Source organism: Pinus tabuliformis, chromosome 7 (assembly GCF_031772625.1).
Source record: "Pinus tabuliformis cultivar Carrire ecotype Pingquan chromosome 7, CPIR1, whole genome shotgun sequence".
NCBI lineage: Eukaryota > Viridiplantae > Streptophyta > Pinopsida > Pinales > Pinaceae > Pinus > Pinus tabuliformis.
This window is the reverse complement of record NC_142293.1, coordinates 1,240,530,587-1,240,553,179: the sequence shown is the minus strand read 5'-3', so window position 1 is coordinate 1,240,553,179 and position 22,593 is coordinate 1,240,530,587. Positions and strand designations below refer to the sequence as shown.

Here is a 22,593-nt window from a genome sequence, read left to right as displayed (position 1 = left end):
GATAAGGTCGTGGGTCAAATTGATGCTATTTGCTCTTTATATTCTGATGTCTTATCTTGCAGATCTCCTGCTACAAATTATGCTCTGTTTTTATTGGAAAGATATTTACTGTTGAAAATTAAAGCTATTAAGGCCGGCAAGTCAGTTGAATTGAAGACAACTGAAGAATTCATAAAATGTTGTAAGGAGCATGGGATAAAAGTCTAACGTCTTCTCTGTGAAGTTTATTTGCATAATTTTTTATTAGAAGGGGAGGTGGATAATAATCCTAGCCCTTTTGTTGGGGACATTCAGTTCTAGGCCTTCATTTCCTTCGCAGCGAACCAACTCAAGTGGTCCAGGGCTTATAACACCTTTCAAAGGAAAGAACATGGACTAGATTTGTGGGTAAGGGGTGAGCCTACTCAAACCTTGCATCTTTTTGTTAGACACGAAAGGCTCATGAAACAAGAGGGAGTAATTAAGACTCTGGGGCCTATACATTAAAAAGTTGTGCAAGCAAGAAGGGCGTATTTCTTATCCATATAGGAAAGGTCCTTACTTGCATCTAAACAGAGATGGATGGTCTCCACCAATAGTGTCAGGAACAGAGAACCATTTGGCTACAGGAATTTTAAAGCTGCCGCAGGCCGTTTTGTCACATATAATAATATTATCTCGAGGGAAGGACCACATTGGCTAGGATGTCGATTTAGGAGCCCTATTATTTGGTACCCTCCTGAAGGATACCGTTTTGATTACGAGTTGCCTAAAGGTCATGAAGGGATAGCCTTTGCAAATTTAATACAAAAGCACGGTTTTAGGTTGTATAAAGAAAAAGTCTTTCCTACTTACTCTTTAACTACATTACATAATAACTACTTATTTTCATGAGGACATGAAACAAGGTAAGCAGGGGAGTATGTTGGGCCGTGCAACAGGTATAAATTTACCCTTGATTACATTATCTTTTTCCTCCTTTTTATGCATTTGTGCCATGATGTAATAAGGTTTTGATAGAATTTCAATAGAAAGTGGACGAAACTGCTTTTGATGCGATTTGGTTGTCAAAACTAACTTTCGTTGTTTTTTATGCAGAAATTAGCGAATGGGACAACTATTGTTCAATCTATTGAACAACAAAGGCTAAACAAGGAGAAAAGAGCGTGTCTTGTGCGGTCAAGTTGAGAAGAGAATCAGGAGGATCAGCGCAAGATGGAAGATTGTCTGATAATAGTATTTAGTCGTGAATTCCTCAGGATCTCCTGATCCCGAGGAATTGCAGTTATCTCTTTTCATCTTTGACTATAAGAGGGGAAAAACGAATAGAATAGAACAACTTTCGCTTTTTTACTTTGACTGTAATTTTAAGAGATAGAGCGTTATTCTGAAGAATACATCGTGATTATAATGACATTCGGAGTTAATGAGTAATATATAATTTGTGTTTCAGTATCTTCACAATATTCTAAGTAACTAAGCAGTAATCACTGGCGGCTTGGGCCCAGTCACTGGTGGAAATCACTGTTGTTCCTTGTGTTATATTTTTACCTTTCTTTACTGCAAGCCTAATTACTCTGTTTATAATTTACGATTGATCTATTTGATATATAAATCATCAGTGTTGAGTTTGTGCATTCCACGCGTTATTTCTTATTTTTGATTGATTGGTTTCATTTATTCATGTCATAGATTGATTCAATTATTAGATAAGAGTTATTTCCAGTTAATCGAGAGCCAGAGTATCATTGGTTAGATCAAGTGCATTACTGTTTTTATTCAACTGAAAGAGCTTTGTTACCAGTACAGTGCACTCGGTTGATGTGCTTATGGTTTGTAAGTGCAATTAGAGTTTTTGATTAAGATTGAGTTTTGATGCTTGAATAGTTTAATTTCTTTGAAGTTACAAGTTTGGTAGTTTATGGTTTGATCTGTTTACTCTTGTATTGAAATCAATAAGTTATTTTAGAACATTACTCTCTATAGATTCAACGATTTCCATCACTTGCATATACGGTGTACACTCTTGAAACAAAAAGACTTACCCAGGTCGATAATTAATGTGAGGCATTTAGGAGTTCTAAAAGACACCTTATTTGTGCCCAACACATGTGACTTTAATAACTTAAAGTACCCAGTACATCTCTACATAACAAGTACATTAGCCTCCTTGATATTAATAAACTCATAATATCACTTGGACAAAAGGTGATTTATGTGTCTCCCTAGGCCAAAAGGAGAAAAGCTTAGGGACACATCTCTTGGTACTTTTTCAACACTTTGTAGGCTAAATCTACCTCTTTTTTTCTTTCAAATTTATCACAAGTTTTGCACTTTACTTAGTTGCATTTTTTTCTATTTGCAAATCTCTTTCCCTTCAAATATGAAATGCCATCATCCACCATGGCCCCAAAAGCCAATGTCAGAGGGGTCATTCATAGGTTGAAACAACACTTGGTTGGTATAAGAGGTCAAGTGACCCCATTTGATGCCCCAAATGATGTAATAGGGGGCATATTAGGGCAGAGTTCCTTGAGAAGTTTGAGGAGGCAAAGGCTAGGGAAAATGACATACAAGCAGAAATTACAAGAAGTTTTATGAGTGATCATGTTGATCAATGATTTCTAGTAGGTTGGTGGCCCAGTAGAATCAGTTGTAGCGTTGTTTTTGGGCTCTAGATACCATACAAAGCATCATCGATTACGTATTTTGCTACTGATATGTATTGCACTTAGTGCCATTTTGATATATGCACCCTTACATGGTATATAGATGAGCAAACTTCGCATATTTTGGCTTTAATGGTTTGGAATCGTGGTTTGAAATCTTTTTAAAAATTTCCACTAAAAATTTGTTTTTATGTATTTTTTTCAATTTCAGTCTATTGAATCCGGTTCATTTTGATTTGATTTTGTTCTAGTTCAAACCCCAATTTGATAGGTGACCCAGTTCAAAACCCCATTCCAAATTTTTAAAACTATGGTGCTAATTGGATAAAGTGGATTAAGCTTGCATTAGGGGTTCATTGTGTTAAATTATGCAACTAGGGTCAAATTCCACTTTGGACAGCTCATTTGATGGAGATAATCATTGCATGGAATTCCTCTTTTTGAGAGGACCAAATTTGACTTTTGAAGCACTCAATTTGAACAAGGAAAAGTGGATTTTTGAGGTCAAGCCCACAAATACAAAATTGTCAAATGTCGGCCTTGGGTCAAATGACATATCTCATGGACAAAATGGCACACCTCAAGTTGCATATAAATACCAATGTTGCATGACTCATACTCATATAAGACTCATCACGACATTGACTCATCGACTCGTATAAGACTCAAGAACGACCCTTATAAGACTCGTCAAAATACAAACAAAAAAAAAAACCTTAAAATATGGTACATTTTAAGCACAAAAAAAGAAACTAATGACGATTCCAATCCTTACAAGTTATAAAAACCACAATATATGCAATAATTCATAACATCATCTCATATCTATAAAAGTACAACATAACATATTCAATTTTGTAAGCAAAACATTTAGATACTGAATAAGAAAAGGACTCATGATTCCATAATTAAAATCAAAAATGTCAACGAGTTCAAAATTCAAATACATGTCATAAATGATAAATGATTAGAGACTGACTCTGTGCAAGAGAAGCCAACATGTTCTAGTGTTGTTATATACGATGCCAGGTCTCCACAAATGTTGAGGAAATAAGTGTCTGCAAAATATCCATTAATGAGGTGTCTTTTTTGGCCTTGAAGTGGAATTCTCCTCATGGCCTCAATACTAGCCTTTGTCTGAAGCAAATAGCTGAGAGGGTCTCTGTTTCAATAACATAGAGAGTTGGCACTAGTGGGCAACTCTCCCTAATGGGCTGGCATAGTTCAATCTCTTAAGATTATAATTTGATGTCGTTTATGGTTTAGGCATGGGGCCTCATCTGCAAAGCATATCTCTATGGCATGCAGGAGAAAATGATGAAACTCTAGGACATTTACCATAGTAAGAATAAATGACTATTTTAAATGATTATAAGCTTTTTCAAAATTAATATTAAAGCTTTTTCATGTTCACAAGCTTTTTAAAATTCTGACCCATTCCATTCTTTCTTCCAAAACTAAGTACATAAAAAAAAAAATAAAAATCTGAAGAGTTTGTGCCTTTTGAGGCTCAACAGGTCCTATACAAGTCCGATACGGGTTTTATAGGCTACCTGCAAGTCCTATACGGGTAGACGAGTTTAATGATAAACCCGTCGGGTAAGGGTCTTAACCACGGGTTCTACGCGGGTGACCCAGCGCGATATAGGACCCATGCAGACCCGCGAGTACTCGCAGGTCTTATTCGGTTCATGCTTCACTGATAAATACAAGTGCCCTCATGCCTCATTTGGACATCACACGACACACATTTTTATCTCTCTTCATTTGTTTGGTTCGTACAGGTTAAAGGCAGCGCTTTTCTCTTCACACATGCGAGGATCTTTAGGTGATTTTGACTTTTATGCAATGACTTTTTAGCTGCACAGTTTGACTGCAGTTTGACCGAGTTAGACTTAATGTTTTGATCTACTTTGCCCTGCAAAAATCTGATTTCTTGAGGCCAAGTTGACTGGCACAAAAACCTAGACAATTTAACCAATTTTACTGGAGTTGACTTTTTGGTTTGGCTACAGAAAATTGCAGACTGGGACAACAGACTATCTCTCTCCTTTAACCGAGTTTTACTGAGGTTTTGAAGACTATTTTGGGCTGACTTTGACAAGCATTTGAGGCTGAGTTTGACTAAAGTTGACCAAGCTCCTAAAGGGCTGTGTTGACCATTGACCGCTGATTGGTTAGGGCTTACTGCTATATTGTTGACTGTTGTTCACTTGGGCAGATTACAGGAAGATCAAATTTGGCTATTGTTGACTTCATATCTCCTTTGTCTCTCGTTTGGAGAGTTGTTTGGCATATTTGGATATTGGATATTGACATTGGATATTGGCTAATCAAAGTTTGACTTTGACTCTTGGATGATGTACTCTCTATGTTGAACATTTGAAGGCAATCTAATAGAAGAAGATTTGCAAGGGTTTCCCCCTAGTGGGGTTTGTCCCTGGTCATTGACCAAATTTTGTGTCTCTTGTCTCTTGGTTGTCTTCCACTGTGCATTTGTTTAGTTGTTCTATTGGATATTGTTGAAGTGATAGTTGCAGAATAGAACAAATTGATGAAAAATTAACATGGTATCAGAGTTGAGGTGAAGACAAAGCCCATGAGACATAGAGCAATAGCATCCATTTCTAGTAGTTGATCGAAAAAGGGAAAAATCTTTTGGTGAAAATGTCTTCCTCTTTCTTCAAGGAGCATGAGAAGTTGGGTGACTCATTTAACTTTGCTGCATGGAAAGTCAAGTTGGAAATCATAGTTGACAACAGTGATGGTTTGGACTTCATTCAAAGAAGAGTACCTAAGCCTCCAGAGAATGCTTCCACTGGTGTCAAAAACAAGCATAAGAAAGGTGAGTTAAAAGCAAAGCAAATTATAGTTGATGGTTTACAAGATAATCTACTTGCGTATGTTGGAAATTTGAGACGGTCTAAGGACACGTATGATAAGATAGATGGCATGTATGCAGTCAGAAATTTGAACAAAATCATCTCTTTGAAAGATCAACTCAAAGACACGAAGATGAACAAAGGAGAATTTGTGCAATCATACATTATGAGGATATCCGGTCTTGGAGATCAATTGAAAATGAAAGGGAAAGCCATCTAAATCAAGAAGACCTCCTCAATCTGATAGAGATTCCAAGGATTCAATAAGGCGAGATAGAGATGTTGAGTGCTACAATTGTCGCCGAAAGGGTAACTATGCTTGAGATTGTCCCGAAAAGAGAGATGCTCCAAGAAGAAACTCTTCAAGGTCCTACAACAATAATCGTGGCTTCAACAACAACAAGTCATATTAAAGAAGAGACGATAGAAGAAGGAATGAAAGAAGAAGAGACTCCCCAATGATCGTGAAGATAGTTATCATCCTCGAAAGAGTTCAAGGAACTCCAAGTATGAAGGCATGTTACTTATGAATCTGAATATATACTTATTTTCACATTATCTAATTCATCTCCTCCAGATTCTTGAGATGGTTGGTTGGTTAATAGTGGGGCCCCTCATCACTTCTCCAGATATAAGGATGTTCTCTCTAATTTGGTAGAGAGGGAGACTAATTTGAACATTATCCTTGGTGACAATACCACTCATCCCGTAAAGGTTTTTCGCTCTGTCAAATTTCATTTGAACTCTAGGGAATGTGTCTTGCTTCATGATGTATTATATGTGTCAGGATTTTATAAGAATTTGGTTTTGATATCTGCTTTGGAGGATAAAGGAATGAGGGTTGCATTCATTAAAGGAAAAGTACTTACTTAGTCTATTGAATCCTACATGAGAAATGCCTTCACATTGGGATCTAGGTTTGAAGGACTCTATAGAGTCACTAGAAGACCTCTTCTAGCTATGGTCCATAATACAAATCTTCAAAGTGAGTTGTGGCACCAAAGGCTAGCCCATCTACATATGATGATCTTCGAAAATTGAAGAAGTTGGTCTCTGGGATCCCCAATGTTCAAACTCAACATGATGGAGTATCCCATGGGTGTGCAAGTGGAAAGAAGACAAGGGTACCATTCCCCTCTAGCGAAGACAAGATGAACGACATCCTTCATCTCATTCATTCTAATATATGTGGTCCAATGCTTGTGCATTCACTTGGGGGTCATCTTTATTACATCACCTTCATCGACGATTTCTCAAGGAGGACATAGACATACTATTTGAAGCACAAGGATGAGGCATTCAAAATATTCAAGGAGTTCAGGGATTTCGTTGAAAATCATACAGGGTAGAAAATAAAGCTCTTCAGGTCTGACAATGGTGGGGAATAGATCTCAAATGAATTTATTGACTTTTGCAAGGAAGGAATTAAGAAGGAGACGATTGTGCCCTACACTCCCGAGCAAAATGGAGTTGTTAAGAGAAAGAACAGGTCCATTGTAGAAGCTGCCTGAGCCATGCCCCATGATCAAAAGTTGCGAAAGTTACTTTGGGTTGAAACAACAAACAACGGTATATGTTCAAAACAGGTTGCATCATCCAGCTTTGGACAACAGGACTCCCGAGGAAGTATTCTCAAGTGCCAAGCCTAATATTGGTCATCTCCATATTGTCGGTTGCCCTGTATACTTCCATGTGCCGAAGGATAAAATAAACAAGCTAGAAGCTACAGGAAGGAAAGGTACGTTTGTTGGATATAGTGAATACTCTAAAGCATTTAGAATATATATTTCTGGTCAAAGAAAGGTTGAAGTTAGCAGGGATGTAACATTCGATGAAGATGTTGCTCTTAGAAAAGAAAGGGATCTCCCTCCGCCTCCTCCTCCTAAAGACAAGAGTGATGATATGGATATTCTAGAAGGTCCTTCTCTACTTGAATCCGAGAAGGACATCGTTGATGATCCCACTGGGCCAATGGACCCCTTGGATCCTCTTCCAAATGATCCTCCTATTGAAAAAATGTGTAACTAGGTTCGGTTTTCATATAGATGAAATGTACTTTTGATTCTTGTAAAGTGTAAAATGAAAGAAAATTATTATTATTATTATTATTATTATTTATAGGTCAAGCACCCATTGAGCGCTTCTAGGGTTTGTCCTAGGTCAAGAAGTTAAAAGAGTCATTGTCACAAGTTGAAGACCCCATCGGGCACATTGTAATTTGTTGTCTTAAAAAGTGTCCAGATACCCTCCAAGACCGAGTTGGCCTGGCAGCTGGCAAGTCAGCCTAAAGGAAGGGCCACGTCCACCCTTGAAGAGCCTATAAATAGAAGAGAACTCGTCTTGCTTGACTATAAATAGAAGAGAACTCGTCTTGCTTGACTATAAATAGAAGAGAACTCGTCTTACTTGAAGCACATTCACTCATAACTCATTCTAGCAAAGGAAGAGGAAGAAGAAGACAGCAAAGAAGAAGGAGGACGAAGGAGATTTGTGTTTGGGCTAATTTTCTCTCACATGTGCTAAGGAGAACTAGGGTTTCTACAGCAAGACCTAGGGTTTCTATCTTCAAGTTCGATCTTGGAGAAAAGGAGACAAGTAGGTCAAGAGAAGGTCACCTCAGGCTCCTGAACTGAGGGAAAGTCAAGCAAAGGTCAAAGGGGAGCTCAAAAGGCAAAACAAATATCACAAGTGTGGCACCAGCAACTGCTGGGGGGCCAAAATTTCAAATCTGCAGTGGAGGCCAAAATTTCTGAAGCTGGAGGTCGAAGAAGTGCCACTAGAAGAGATTTGACAAGGTTTGACAGGATCAAGGTTAGCACATCATCTAGAGAGGTTGGTCTTGGTCTTGGAGGGTTCTCTAAAGTCAATCTTAAGGTCTTGGAATTCATCAATTGAAGAATCTATAAGGAAGAGAAGGGATTTGCGGGTTTTCCTCTCAAGTGAAGAGGTTTTGGCCCTGGCTTGCAGCCTATATTCTATGTTCTTGTTCTTCTTGTTTTGGTAGTTGTTCAATAATTCACACATTTAATAATAACAAAGCTAATAACTAAAAGGACATCACGAGCAGTTATCAAGTAAAGAGAAATCTATATAATCACTGCCCTTTTGATTTCTCATCAGCTCCTACCAGGAAAAGAAAACTTTGGCTCAAAGACACACAAAAAGATGTTGAGAAACATGTTGCGCGTGGAACTTTCGGAGAAAGCAAGAAGCCATGTGGGTATCAAGCATATGTTGTAGCTATGAGCAATATGATTCAAGTTAAACCTAGTACCTTTGAAAAAGTCGTAAAGGAACCAATCTGGAAGGATGCAATGGTCGAAGAATATGAGTCTATTATGAAAACTGACGTATGGGATATTGTATTAAGAGTCGAGATAGAAGGGAAGACCTGTGGTAACCTCCAAATGGCTCTAAAGATCAAGCATGGGGTTGATGGAAGCATCGAAAAATATAAATCAAGGTTCGTAGCATGTGGCTTCTCTCAAAAAGAGGGAGAAGATTACGATGATATATTTGCTTTGGTGGCACAATATACAACCATTCGTTCGATAGTAGTACTTTCTACAAGTTAGAGATGGACTCTTCATCAAATGGATGTGAAGACTGCCTTCTTACATGGTTTGCTGCAAGAAGTGTATGTGTAACAACCTCCAAGATTTGAAGTTTATGACAAGAAGACCCATGTATGCCGATTGAAGAAAGCTCTCTACGAAATGAAGCAAGCTCCCCACGTTTGGTATGCTCGTATCGACAGTTAAAGCTGGGATTCACAAGGAGCAATGTTGATCCAAACTTGTACTTCAAAACAATCCAAGGTATGCCTCTCATTTTGGTATTATATGTCAATGACTTTATTCATGACAAATATAGACCCTCTCATTCTAGAATGTAAGAGGAAGTTGGCTTCCGAATTCCAGATGAAAGACCTTGGTTTGATGTACTATTTCCTGGGACTAGAAGTATGACAAAAGCCGGGCAAGATTTTCCTTTCACAAGGAAAATATGTTGTGAAACTTCTAGAAAGATTTGGCATGGTTGAGTGTAAGTCCTTGTCTACACCTATAGAGATGAATTTCAAGAAGTTGTATGGAAAGTTGTTGGACCGAACCTAGCAAACCCTTCTAAGTATAGACAATTGGTTGGTACTCTGATGTTTCTCATGAATACTCACCCCGACATATGTTTTGCAGTTAACACCTTGAGCCAGTTTATGACCAAGCCTCACCATGTACATTGGGTCATTGCCAAGCATGTATTGAGATATCTACATGGGACTATTAACCTTGGACTGAGATATGTCGTTGGAGACATTAGACTACATGGATATACAAATGCATATTGGGCTAGCAATGTTGTTGACATGAAGAGTACTTTCGGATGTTGTTTTAGTTTGGGATCTGCCTTGATATTGTGGATGAGCAGAAAGCATAAATTTGTAGCCCTTAGCACTGTTGAGCCCGAGTATATTGCAACTAGCCTTACGAGATATGAAGCGATTTGGTTGAGGAAGCTCTTTGAAGATCTATTTGAGCAAGTTTTAGACACGACAGTTATCTATTGCGACAATAAGAGTGGGATTTGTTTGTCAAAGAATCTTGTTTTCCACGACAAGTCTAAGCATATAGAGATTAGCTATCATTTTATCCAAGACATGGTGCAAAAAGGAGCCATGAGACTTCTTCACATTTCGACAAATGAGCAGATAGCTGACATCCTCACCAAGCCTTTGCCGAAAGGGAAGTTCTTGGTCTTCAGGGAGCAACCTGGACTAGTTGAGATGACCCTTTCGAATAAGGGTCTGGGCTGATCAAGAACACTGAGTAGTGCTCTTCCACCCTGGTTGAGCTCCCAGGCTGTGGAATGGAGTTATAGGGCTCCTGGGGATGAGAGACCTCTAACTAATAGGATGTTGAGACCTGGGATCTCCCCTAGTCAAAGTATGCCCCAGTTAGCGTCCTACCCACTATGTTGGATAACCTCTCCCATCTGGGCAATGGGTTAAAAAACTTGGGATAGAGTGTGATCCCTACCCCTTGCAGTAAGTGGATCTCGCCCAAGTTGGTGGTTTCATGTGTTCTACCATCTAACTCTTCGGGGTTAAGATGGATGATTAGGGACAATAGTGTAGAGTGTGATCCTTATGTTGATCTCACCTATTGTCAGGGAATGTGGGATATAGTGTGATCCCTACGCTTGGGGTAGGTTGGTCTCGCCCATTGTCTTTGGTACCAGGTGGTGGCCATGGCTCCCGACGATGACGATGATGATGATGATGATTCTGAGTGTTAGCTGAGTCTCCCCGATGGTGATGCAGAGAGGGTGGTAGTTTGAGCTCCCTTGCAACATTTCTTCTTCTATAGATTCGAGAATGTTCAACATGAGATGAGCAGAAATGGTGTTAATTTTAGATAACAATGGTATGTTCTATGCTTAAGAGCAATTTTACTTCAATTTTCTTATTAGCCCAATATCAATATCCAGATTAGCAATCACATCAACATGATAGTAAAATGCAAATAGAACATAAACAGTAATAGTAGAAGACAAGCCAAGACAAGAGGACACAAGATATGGCACCAGCGAGGGACAAACCCCAATGTGGGGAACCCTTTAATCAATTCTTCTTATTATTCTTCAAAAGCTCAAGAAAGAGAGAGAGAGTACAATATGCAATATTCAGTTGCCCAATCACAGTGAAGTCTGTCCCAACAAACAGCAGCTACAGAAAGCCCTAACCAGAGAGTCAACATTGGTCAACAGGGCAAAATTTGACCTCCAAAATAGCTCGGTCAAACTTGGTCAACTCGGCCTCCAACAGCAAGTCAAATCAACCCAAAAACAATCCGAAAATATCCAATCAACACTGGTCAAAAAACCTTCCTACAACTTCAATCAACATTGGTCAATGAAGGAACAGATTTGCCCTTCTTCACACGTGTGGAGAGCTGCCTAAAAAATTCGTACCCAATCAACGAAGGAGAGAGAGATATATGAGTGAGTGAAGTGTCTAAATGAGGAGGCACCTTATATTTATATGCAAACGTTGAGGATGAATAGACGTGATTGTTGGGCTTCTAAGCCTACATTAGTTTGCTCGCAAACCTTGACAATTTGTCCATAAACAAAATAAATTCATAATTCCATTTGTACATGTCCGAATGAGATGATCTTTACATCAATACTACGCCTCTCCAAGAGAGGAATCCAATAAAAATATCAGTTGTCTCATATGAGCTGTCCAAGGTGAAGTTTGGCCCTAGTTGCCAAATTTAACACTCCCTCTCAACTAGGGAGAACTTCAATTGCGAAATTGTCTAACAATCTGTACCTTCCATGTCTCTACTCTACGTTGTTGAACCATGAAGAAAGAAGAAATGATCGAGAACATATCATACCATTCTCCACTGACCCGAAGTCAGTCTCCAATAATCGGGAGTGTGTCATACCACTCTTCACTGACCCGAAATCAGTTTCCATTGATCCTAGATCAATATCACACATCCTAGCATAGGGAGTACAGTAGTACACGATGCATCCAGTGGCAGTACTATGGTCCCTATCCTCATTTCCCCCACTCATTGGCCAAATGAGAGGTACTTCCCATGAGTCCCAGACTGCATGGGTAGGATGTTGTCGCAATAGATCACGGTGGTATCCAGCACATGTCCAAACAGCTCACTAAAGAGCTTCCTAAACCAAACAGCTCACTAAAGAGGCCATACTTGCAGCAATGTATTCAACCTTAGCGGTGCTCAAAGCAACCGACTTCAAATTCCTACTCATCCATGATAAAGCAACATCCAGATGTGCTCTTACAATCCACCACACTGCCAGCCCAGTCAACATCAGAATAACCATGGAGCCTCACATTTATGGCAGTGTATCTCAGTCCATAGGTGATTGTGTCTCGGACTTGGCAGCAATCCAGTGTATGTGATGAGGCTCGACCATAAACTGATTCAATGTGTTCACTGCAAAACATATGTCCGAACGAGAGCTCACCAAGAACATCAGGGCCCCCACGAGTTGAAGATACTCAGAAGGATTTCCCAAATCAGGCCCAGCAGCACTTCCACATAACTTCTTGAAGTTAAGTTCCATCGAAGTAGTCACAGACTTGCAATCCACCATCCCAAATCTTTCAAGTAGCTTCATGATGTATATTTTCCTTGAGAAAGGAAAATCACACCTAGCTTTTGCCAGACCTCCAAACCTAGGAAGCAGTTCATCAGTCCTAGGTCCTTCATCTCGAATTCAAAAGCCAACTCCCTCTTACATTGATGAATAAGAGGTTCTGCCTCTGTCAAAAAGAGATCATCCACATAAAGTACCAAGATGTGAGGTCTATCATTCTCAACCTTAAAATAAAGGTCCGGATCAGCTTCACTTCTTGTAAATCCCAGCTTCATCAGATAGTTGTCGAACCTCTCATACCAAGCTCGGCGAGCTTGCTTCAACCCATAGAGGGCTTTCTTCAATCTGCATACATGTGATTGACGATCTTGAACTACAAACCCCTCAAGTTGTTCTACATAGACTTCCTCCTTAAGTGAGCCATGCAAGAAGGCAATCTTGACATCCATCTGGTGTAGGTTCCATCCTTGCGAGGCAGGAAGGGCTATGATCGAACGGATGGTGGTGTAGCGGGCAACAGATGCAAATATCTCATCGTAGTCCACACCTTCCTTTTTGAGAGAAGCCTTGAGCAACAAATCTAGCCTTGAACTTTTCAACACTTCCATCAGCTCCATGCTTGATCTTGTAGAGCCATTTTGAGGTGACAACAGATTTCCCCTTGGGTTTAGGGACTACATCCCAAGCATCATTCTTCATAATCGACTCATACTCTTCGTTCATTGCATCCTTCCAAACTTGGTGCTTTACAGCTTCTTCAAATGTGCAAGGCTCAGATTGAACAATGGTTCTCATTGCAGTTAAGTACCCTTGGTACCTATTCGACTTCTTGCTTTCACGAAATGTCCCCCTAGGTGCAACATGTCTCTCGGCATCTTCGAGAGTTTCCCTAAGCCATGAAGGTCTCCTTTTTGAGGAGGAGGGCTCATGAGGGGTGGATCAATGGGACCCATTGGTCCTTCAATATCGAGCATCATTTCATCCTACAGTTATCCCTGCTTTCCAGAATCTGCTTCTTTGTCCTTCCTTGGAATAGGAAGGTTACTAATCTTCCCAAGGGCAGCATCTTCATCGAAGGTGACATCATGACTTATCTCCACTTCTCTTTGACTAGGCACATAGATTCTATGCCTTAGAAGTTTCATTGTAGCCCACAAATGTTCCTTTCTTCCCAGAAGCATCCAATTTGCTTCTCTTTTCTTTCGGCACATGAAAATATACAGGGCTACCAAAAATTCCAAAGTGAGAAACATCAGGTTTCTTACCGGTAAAAACTTCTTCGCGAGTTTTGGAGTCCAACGCTTGATGAGGGCATCTATTTTGAACATACACAGCAGTGTTTACAGCTTCGGCCCGTAAGAATTTTGGAAGGCTTTGATCATGAAGCATGGCATGAGTGGCTTCTACGATAGAACAGTTCTTCCTTTCAGCAACACCATTTTGCTCAGGAGTATATGCAGTAGTATTCTCCCTCTTAATGCCAACTTCTCTACAATAATTATTGAACTCATTTGATTCATATTCGGTTCCATTATCGGTCCTCAATATTTTGATCTTCCTCCCAATTTGATTTTCGACCAAAGCTTTGAAAGAATGGAACCATGAGAATACTTTATCCTTCTTCTTCAAGAAGTATATCCAGGTGTTGCGAGATAAATCATCCATAAAGATAGCATAATATAAATATCCTCCCAATGAGTTCACGGGCATCATACTAGATAGATCAGAAAGAACCAATTGCAATACATCGGTAGTCTTGCTATCACTTGAGGGGAATTGTCCCCTTGTATGCTTTCCTTCGTCACACCCCTAACAAACACCTTCATGTTATACTTTAAATTCAGGCATACCTGTCACCATCTTCTTCACATCAAGTAGAGCCTTATAATATAGATGACCAAACCTCTGGTGCCATAATTCGGATTGAAGTGATGTGTCGCAAGACATAGCTCCCAATGGACTTCCTCACACTTGATATAGGCTATCAACCCTAAATCCAAGTGTAAATGCATCTTTGAAATTTTTATTCCACACACATGCCTTTCCATCGATGAATGCCACCTTGAATCCTTTGTCCTCCATCATTGAGATAGATACCAAGTTCTTCTTTAGATTGGGTACATATAGTACTTCTTGTAGATGAATGGTGTTACCTTGATTCAATTGAAGAGTAACATTCCCAACTCCCTTCACGAGATCAGTGCCATTGTCTCCAAGGATAATTTCCAAATTTGTATTCTTTTCAATCAAATTTGAAAGAGCTTCCCTATACCTAGTGAGGTGCCTTGAGACACCACTATCAATCAACCAGCTTCCCAAAGTGTCCGGAGGAGATGCAGTAGAGAGGGCAGATATAAGATAAAAATATTTTTGCTTGTTATCAACAACATTAGATTCATCATACCTGGTGTTTCTTGATCTCTTGGGAGGGCGATCAGCGATAGCTTCTCCAATCGAAAAATCATTTTTTATCTCAGTAATCCTCATGAAGTAGGATTGAATGTTTTCACCTCTGATTGAATGTTTTCACCTCTTCCCTCCTTTATATCCTTCAACTTCTTTTCTTTTAGAAAGAGAGCTAGGTTTGCATTGCTAGATTTGAACATGCCAACCAACTTGTCATATATCTCCATTGATGTGTTCAAATCGAAGATGTAAGCAACTAAATGCTTATGAATAGAATCCCTAATGATCTTCTTTGCTTTGACTTCACCCTTCTTGTACTTTGTCTTAGCAGTAGCTGGTTCATTGGAAGGAGGTTCTAAAATCTTTCCCTGCACATAGTCCATAACATCTTTCTCTTCTAAAGTCAAGTTAAGAGAAATCTTCCATGCATGATAATCAGACTTATCATGAAGCTTGTCATCAAACTTGAAGTAGGATGTGTAGGCCATTGAATCTTGTCCTTGATCAAAGGATCTCAGTGATGTTCTTCTTAGTGATTGATCTTTTCACTGTTGCTTGGGCTTTGTCTTCACCTCAGCTCTAATACCATGTTAATTTTAGATAACAATGGTATGTTCTATGCTTAAGAGCAATTTTACTTCAATTTTCTTATTAGCCCAATATCAATATCCAGATTAGTAATCACATCAACATGATATTAAAATGCAAATAGAACATAAACAATAACAGTAGAAGACAAGCCAAGACAAGAGGACACAAGATATGGCGCCAACCAGGGACAAACCCCAATGTGGGGAAACCTTTTGATCAATTCTTCTTATTATTCTTCAAAAGTTCAATAGAGAGAGAGAGAGTACAATATGCAATATTCACTTGCCCAATCACAGTGAAGTTTATCCCAACAAACAGCAGCTACAGAAAGCCCTAACCAGAGAGTCAACGTTTGTCAACAGGGCAGAATTTGATCTCCAAATAGCTTGGTCAAACTTGGTCAACTCAGCCTCCAATAGCAAGTCAAATTAGCCAAAAAAATATTCAAAAATATCCAATCAAACCTAGTCAACGAAAGTCAATGCTGCAGTCAAACCCTACTACAGTCAACATTGGGCAAACAGTACGGTCTACCTCATTTTCTGTGCCCAAAAATGCGGCCTACCCAAACAGACATAACCCTCACAAAACTGCAGTCAAACAAGTCAACGTTGCTGCTCAAAGCTAGTCAAAAACCCTTCCTACAACTTTGGTCAATGTTGTCAACGAAGGAACAGACCTGCCCTTGAGGATGAATAGATGTGACTATTGGGCTTTTGAGCCTACATTAGTTTGTTGGCCGACCTTAACAATTTGTCCATAAACAAAATAAATTCATAATTCCATTTGTACTTGTCAAAATGAGATAATCTTTAGATCAATCCTACACCTCTCCCAGAGAAGAATCCAATAAAATATCATCTACCTCATACAAGCTGTCCAAGGTGAAGTTTGGCCCTAATTGCCAAATTTAACAGATGGTACATGATGATCAACAAACAGAGATTGACAAGTGGAATTCTTTCTAGTTGAGAGGGAATGTTAAATTATGCAACTAGGGGCAAATTCCAATTTGGACAGCTCATTTGATGGAGATAATCATTGCATTGAATTCCTCTTTTCGAGAGGAACAAATCTGACTTTTGAAGCACTCAATTCGAAGAAGGGAAAGTGGATTTTTGAGGTCAAGCCCACAAATACAAAATTGTCAAGGTTGGCCTTGGGTCAAAAGACACATCTTATGGACAAAATGGCACCCCTCAAGTTGCATATAAATACAAGTGCCCTCGTACCTCATGTGGACATCGAAAAACACACACTCTTCTCTTTCTTCATTTGTTTGGTTCTTACAGATTAAAGGCAGCTCTTCTCTCTTCAGACATGTGAGGATCTTGGAGGCAATTTTGACTTATTTGCATTGACTTTTTAGCTGGACAGTTTGACTGCAGTTTGACCGAGTTAGACTTCATGTTTTGATCTACTTTCACCTGCAAAAATCTGATTTCTTGAGGCCAAGTTGACTGGCACAAAAATCAAGGCAATCTGAGCAGTTTGACTGGAGTTGACTTTCTGGTTTGACCGCAGAAAGACTGGGACAGCAGACTATCTCTCTCGTTTGACAGAGTTTGACTGAGGTTTTGAAGACTGTTTTGGGCTGACTTTGACCAGCATTTGAGGCCAAGTTTAATTGAAGTTGACCATTGACTGCTGACTGGTTAGGGCTGACTGCACTGCTGTTGACTGCTGTTGACTTGGACAGATTACAGGAAGATCAGATTTGACTATTGTTGACTTCATCTCTCTCCTACGTCTCTGGTTTGGATAGTTGTTTGGCATATTTGGATATTGACATTGGATATTGGCTAGTCAAAGTTTGACTTTGACTCTTAGATGATGTACTCTCTATGCTGAACATTTGAAGACAATCTAATAGAAGAAGATTTGCAAGGGTTTCCCCCTAGTGGGGTTTTTCCCTAGTCATTGACCAAATTGTGTCTCTTGTCTCTTGGTTGTCTTCCATTGTGCATTTGTTTAACTGTTCTATCTACTATTGCTCCACTGTCATTGGATAATTGAAAAAGAAAATTTGTTAAATTGGGTGCTATTGGATATTTGCTGAAGTGATAGTTGCAGAATAGAACAAATTGATGAAAAATTAACACATTGGTGTCAACGGTATCAATGTCAATCCTACTTGTTTTTAGAGATCCTCACAGACTTAAAACTTAAAAGAGGGTTTGTAGACGACATGCTCCTTGTGGGAGGATCTTCTATTAGGAAGATAAGGAAACCTAAAAAATCCATGGAGTAAAATTGAGAATGCTCTCTTGCATGTGGTTGATTTTTCTCCATTTCTATCAATTATCTCGAAATGAAATTAATAGTGCGCTTACTCAGTGTCAACTTTGAGACCATTAGGAGCTAGTCTCACTACATTTAGGATTTATTCAATAAATGCAATTAGGTTAGAAAACCCCAAGTACCCCTAGCATACCTATCCCCTCACATTCTCAGACTCCATCATTTCCCTTTGTAACATACATGAGTGAGCAAAGGGATCTATCAAAAAGAAGTCATTATTTTCATCAAATCTTATCTTTTCTATGAATCAAACTTAATGACGTTAAACGAGAAAAGGCATCATCTTATAGAGAAATCACAATTAAATGCATGTGTTTAACATATTAACAATCATTTAATATTCCTTGAATGTTCTCTAATAAAAAGGTCTCAAGTATAAGGTCTCATTTAATCATCCACTCCATTAGAATGATTTTGAAAATCATTCCACTATAACAAGTTTAGGTTATAATTTCAAGGTTCATTATGTATGTCAAGAATCTCTGTGTTACTTCGGATTGGTTGCACCCTTATAACCCTAGACTCCAGATGTGGTACTGGAAAGTTTCATTGTTAGTAAAGCTTCAGAGAACAAATACAAAAACTCCTTTAAATCATCTCTCTACTGGAAGTATATTTCCAACATGCTCCCCTGCAACGCAAATTAAACTGAAATAGAAATCAGTTCAATAGTCTATAAGCCCTCTAGTCACAACCACCTGTCAGTTATGAAACTTTGATCCTAAACTTAATCAGTGTTGACCAAAGGAGAAAACTTGCAAGACAACCATATATGAGTTTGTTTTATATAAAGGAGCGGATTGCTATGAAGCATAATAAAAGACTCAGAAGACAAAAGGAAACATCAGGAAAATGAGTGCTGTAAATAAAACCCAAAGTTAAGCACATGGTGCACACCTAGTAATAAAATTTAAGGAGATTGTAAGACCGCAAGCCCTAAAGTCCAAAATATATCTCAACAGAAAGGTCCGACTATATCATGGAATACGTGACTTTTCAACTACAAAAATGAAAGTAATTGAAATCTCGGATATGTTAGCATGGCAATTTAGAAAATGCCATTGCTGTAAATACAAAATCTCCAGCTTCCCACTGCCCTAGGATGACCGCTTGGATGTTTTCCCTTACCACTTACTTGCAAATTGCAATCTATGTTTCTGGAAATGGAATGAGAATGGAATGAAAAGCGGGTCTAAAAAGTTTTGGGGAATAAGAAACGCCAACTCAACCTCCTCCCTAGATGTTTTTTGCATATAAGAATAATTGGCAATGTACTGATGTAGTGCCAAAAATGGAGGAACGGGATGGGAAACGGATCTCCTACTCAGGTTTCTGGTAACATAGTCTGCAACCACATCTACGTATCAGCAAGTAATGTCTACATGTAGCTCCTGAGCTCATTACCACAGCCTGGCAATCGCCAACTGCTGACAACTTGACAGTGGGGTTCTCCCTTTACACGAATGCCCACAAGTTAATATTTTCTGCAAAATTCTTGGTAATCCCTCCCAGAAGCTACATGGACCCGCTCACGTTAACCATATTAATAAACATTTCATAATAAAATTCCAGTCAATTTTTTTGGTAAAAGAACCTAAACCCTAAACCTAGCACGCTTTAAACTTGTTAATCTGGATACAAGTAAATTTGACTTCGACCTTATTCAGATTAATCACAATTAGCTTTAAAACACAGAGTGATTTGGAGTAGGAATAGTTATTTGAAATTGTCAAGATCGTGAGCAAGATCAAAAAAAATAAAAAATAAACCTACAGAGAAGAAGAGTTGCACCTTTAGAATTGTAATACTGATTTTCAATGTCGACGTCCTGCTCCTCCGTTTCCTCTTCCGAGTATTCAAATCCATAATCTTCCATATCTGCGTCTGAGAAATACACAGGAAAGGGTCTCCGCCTCAGTCATTCATGCCCTAGATAAATTATTTTCCGAACGAAGTTTCTCGGTTCTTTGAGATTGAACCCGCGACCCACCATTCCAGCACAAACAGATTGCAAATTCGCAATGGCAATTGCGGATATTTTCAAATGAACTCGACTACAACAGGAAGGATTGATACACATAAACAATATATGAAGTACCTGAACCCATGATCGCTGGACCCTGCTACTGGGGCAGGGAAGGAATTAGTTGCGAATCAAAGCTGAAACTCTGTGTATCACTGTCTTGGTTGTGATGGAGGAAAACAAACGAAAAAAATTCGATTTTGTGCGATTAGAGAATCATCGAACTTCTTGCGTCACTGTGTATCCATCCACTGACCTTGAGAGCATGTGTATATCCATCCAACACAGAAACGTTACCGTAGTGATTTGTGAAGCGTTTAGGCCCGTGGTCACATCACAGTGCTTAAAACGTAGGGGCTTGGCCCTAAATGCCTTAGCGGTGGGTTGTTCGCTTATTTGTTGGACAGGCCACTACCCATATACATCAAATTCAAACGTCGGATGTAGAGTCATTGTATGTTTCGAAGGGAAAATATTAAATTTTTGAGAGATGATTTCCTCTCTTCATAAATCAAATTGATTTAAGTTGAATTTAAAAAGTTTTAGTTTTTGAATTTAGGAGGTTGTGATATATATTATATTAAGAAGAGTTTTTTTTTTTGGAAATTATATAGGAGAAAAATTTTGTCAACTCATTTCGAACAAGTTAGTGTGGTCCATCAACAAGACCAGATGAAGAGACACAATATGGCACAGGTTTAAATGGTCTCTACATTGCCTTTATTTGAGTCTTTGCCATGGTCTACCTCTTCATCTAGTCTTGATGATGAACCACACTAGCTGGCTCGAAACGCATCAGCAAAATTTTTCTCCTACGTGATTTCTACCGAAAAGACTCTTCTTAATGTTTTAGTTTATTAGAATGCTTTATTTTGAACCATCTTTATTGATTTTTTATCAATTAAAATTTATGAATTTAATTAATTTATTGTGTAAATGGTAATTTTAATGTTTTAAATTAATTTGAGACAACACAAAATTTTTAGATAGAAATTCTAAGTTTATAATATTGTTGTTTTGACTTGTTGAAATGACAACTCTAGAAATTAGGGTAAAGAAAACATTTTAGTTGATGCTTAGTTATTAGTCTTGTTTTCTTAGGGATTATAGAATTTGTCTCGTGGTTAAAGTGTATTGACTATGCATTATTTGGTTGTGTTTTTGCAATCTTAGCCAAAGTTTCAGGGAAATGCTTAATATTTATATTTTTTATAAATTCAAAAATAAATTTCTAATTTTCAGCAAATTTTATTTCTAATTTTCGATCGGCTGATGGAACTCTGATGAGACATATTTCCCCTAGTGGATGGTGTTTTATTTTGGTATTTGTCAATGCCTGATAATTCATTAAAAATTGGTAAGTGGTCATTCTGTTGGTTAGTGCTCTGACAATGACACTATTATGTTACTGCTCTGCCCAATGATGCCAGAATTGACGCGGTTGTAGACCCTTTGCATAAGCCAGGAGGGCTAAACAAATCTCCAATTATTGTGAGTGTCCATTGCGTTTGTTAGTGCTTCAACACTGACTCTACACAATGATGTCAAAAATGACGCAGTTGCAAGCCCTTCGCATAATTGGAGGGGGGTGAACAAATCTGTGATTAATATTATTATGTTTCCTTCTACGAAGAAACTTTTACTATGTGGAGGATGAAGTAAGTGCGAGAGAACGAGGATGTAGAGGAAACTATATTGTGCAATGACGACATTAATTTTAAACTTGTTTGAAATTTAAACTTTCACAAATTTAACTGTGCAGGAAAGCAATTGCATAGAGCTGTGATTTTGTGAGTGCTCTGACAGTGTGTTATTGCTCTGTCCAATGATGTCAGAATTGACGTGTTTGCAGGTCCTTTGCAAAGGTGAGTCAGGGGGTGTGCGCTAAACAAATCCGCAATTAATATTATTATTTTTGCTTGTGCGGAGGACGAAGTATGTGCGGGAGAACGAGGGTGTAGAGGGCACTATATTACACAACGACAAAATTAATTTTAAACTTGTTTGCAGTTGAAACTTTTACTAATTCATTTGTGCAGGAGAGCAGTTGCGTAGAGCTATGATATTGTAAATGCTCTGACATTTTGTTATTGCTTTGCCCAATGATGTTAGATTTGGCGCATTTGCAGATCCTTTGTAAAGGCGGGGTAGGGGGCGTTGAACAAATCTGCAATTAATATTACTATTTTTGTTTGTACGAAGCTTTTACTGTGCAAAGGATCAAGTATGTGTGGGAGAACAAGGTGCAGAGGTAACTTTATTTTACAGTGATGAAATTAATTTCAAACTTCTTTTATACAGATTTAGCTTTGTTGGAGAGAAATGGCATAGAGCTATAAATATTTGTGGAATGAAGGATGTGCGGAGGATGGGGTACGTACAGGAGAACGAGGATGCAAAGGAAACTTTAATTAATTTAACTATGAATAAATTTCGAATTAATATTATTATGTTTCATTGTGTGAAGGATGAGGTATGTGCGAGAGAACGAGAGTGCATAGGTGTAACTCATCCTCCCACATTTACCCATTTTTACAAGTTCTCCATGGTAAATATGAGTTGAGTGTCACTATGATATGATGCGACCTCAAAGTTCTAGTTATGG

General features: G+C 38.6%; 1 protein-coding gene across 3 annotated transcripts in view; it reads right to left on the bottom strand.

Annotated features, from left to right (window-relative positions):
• The window catches only part of FUS12 (proteasome family protein), a 129,582-nt gene extending 109,274 nt beyond the window's left edge, over window positions 1–20,308 (bottom strand). For all 3 annotated transcript variants that reach the window (XR_016266930.1, XR_016266931.1, XM_089459601.1), the window contains exons 1-2: window positions 20,064–20,308; window positions 19,757–19,849 (exon numbers count right to left, since the gene is read on the bottom strand). Coding sequence is in view for 1 of the 3 variants with exons in the window: in XM_089459601.1 (XP_089315727.1) it covers window positions 19,757–19,849; window positions 20,064–20,073 (103 nt within the window). In the remaining 2 variants the exon portion in view is untranslated. The remainder of the gene's footprint in view (window positions 1–19,756; window positions 19,850–20,063) is intronic.
• Window positions 20,309–22,593: the final 2,285 nt, after the last annotated feature.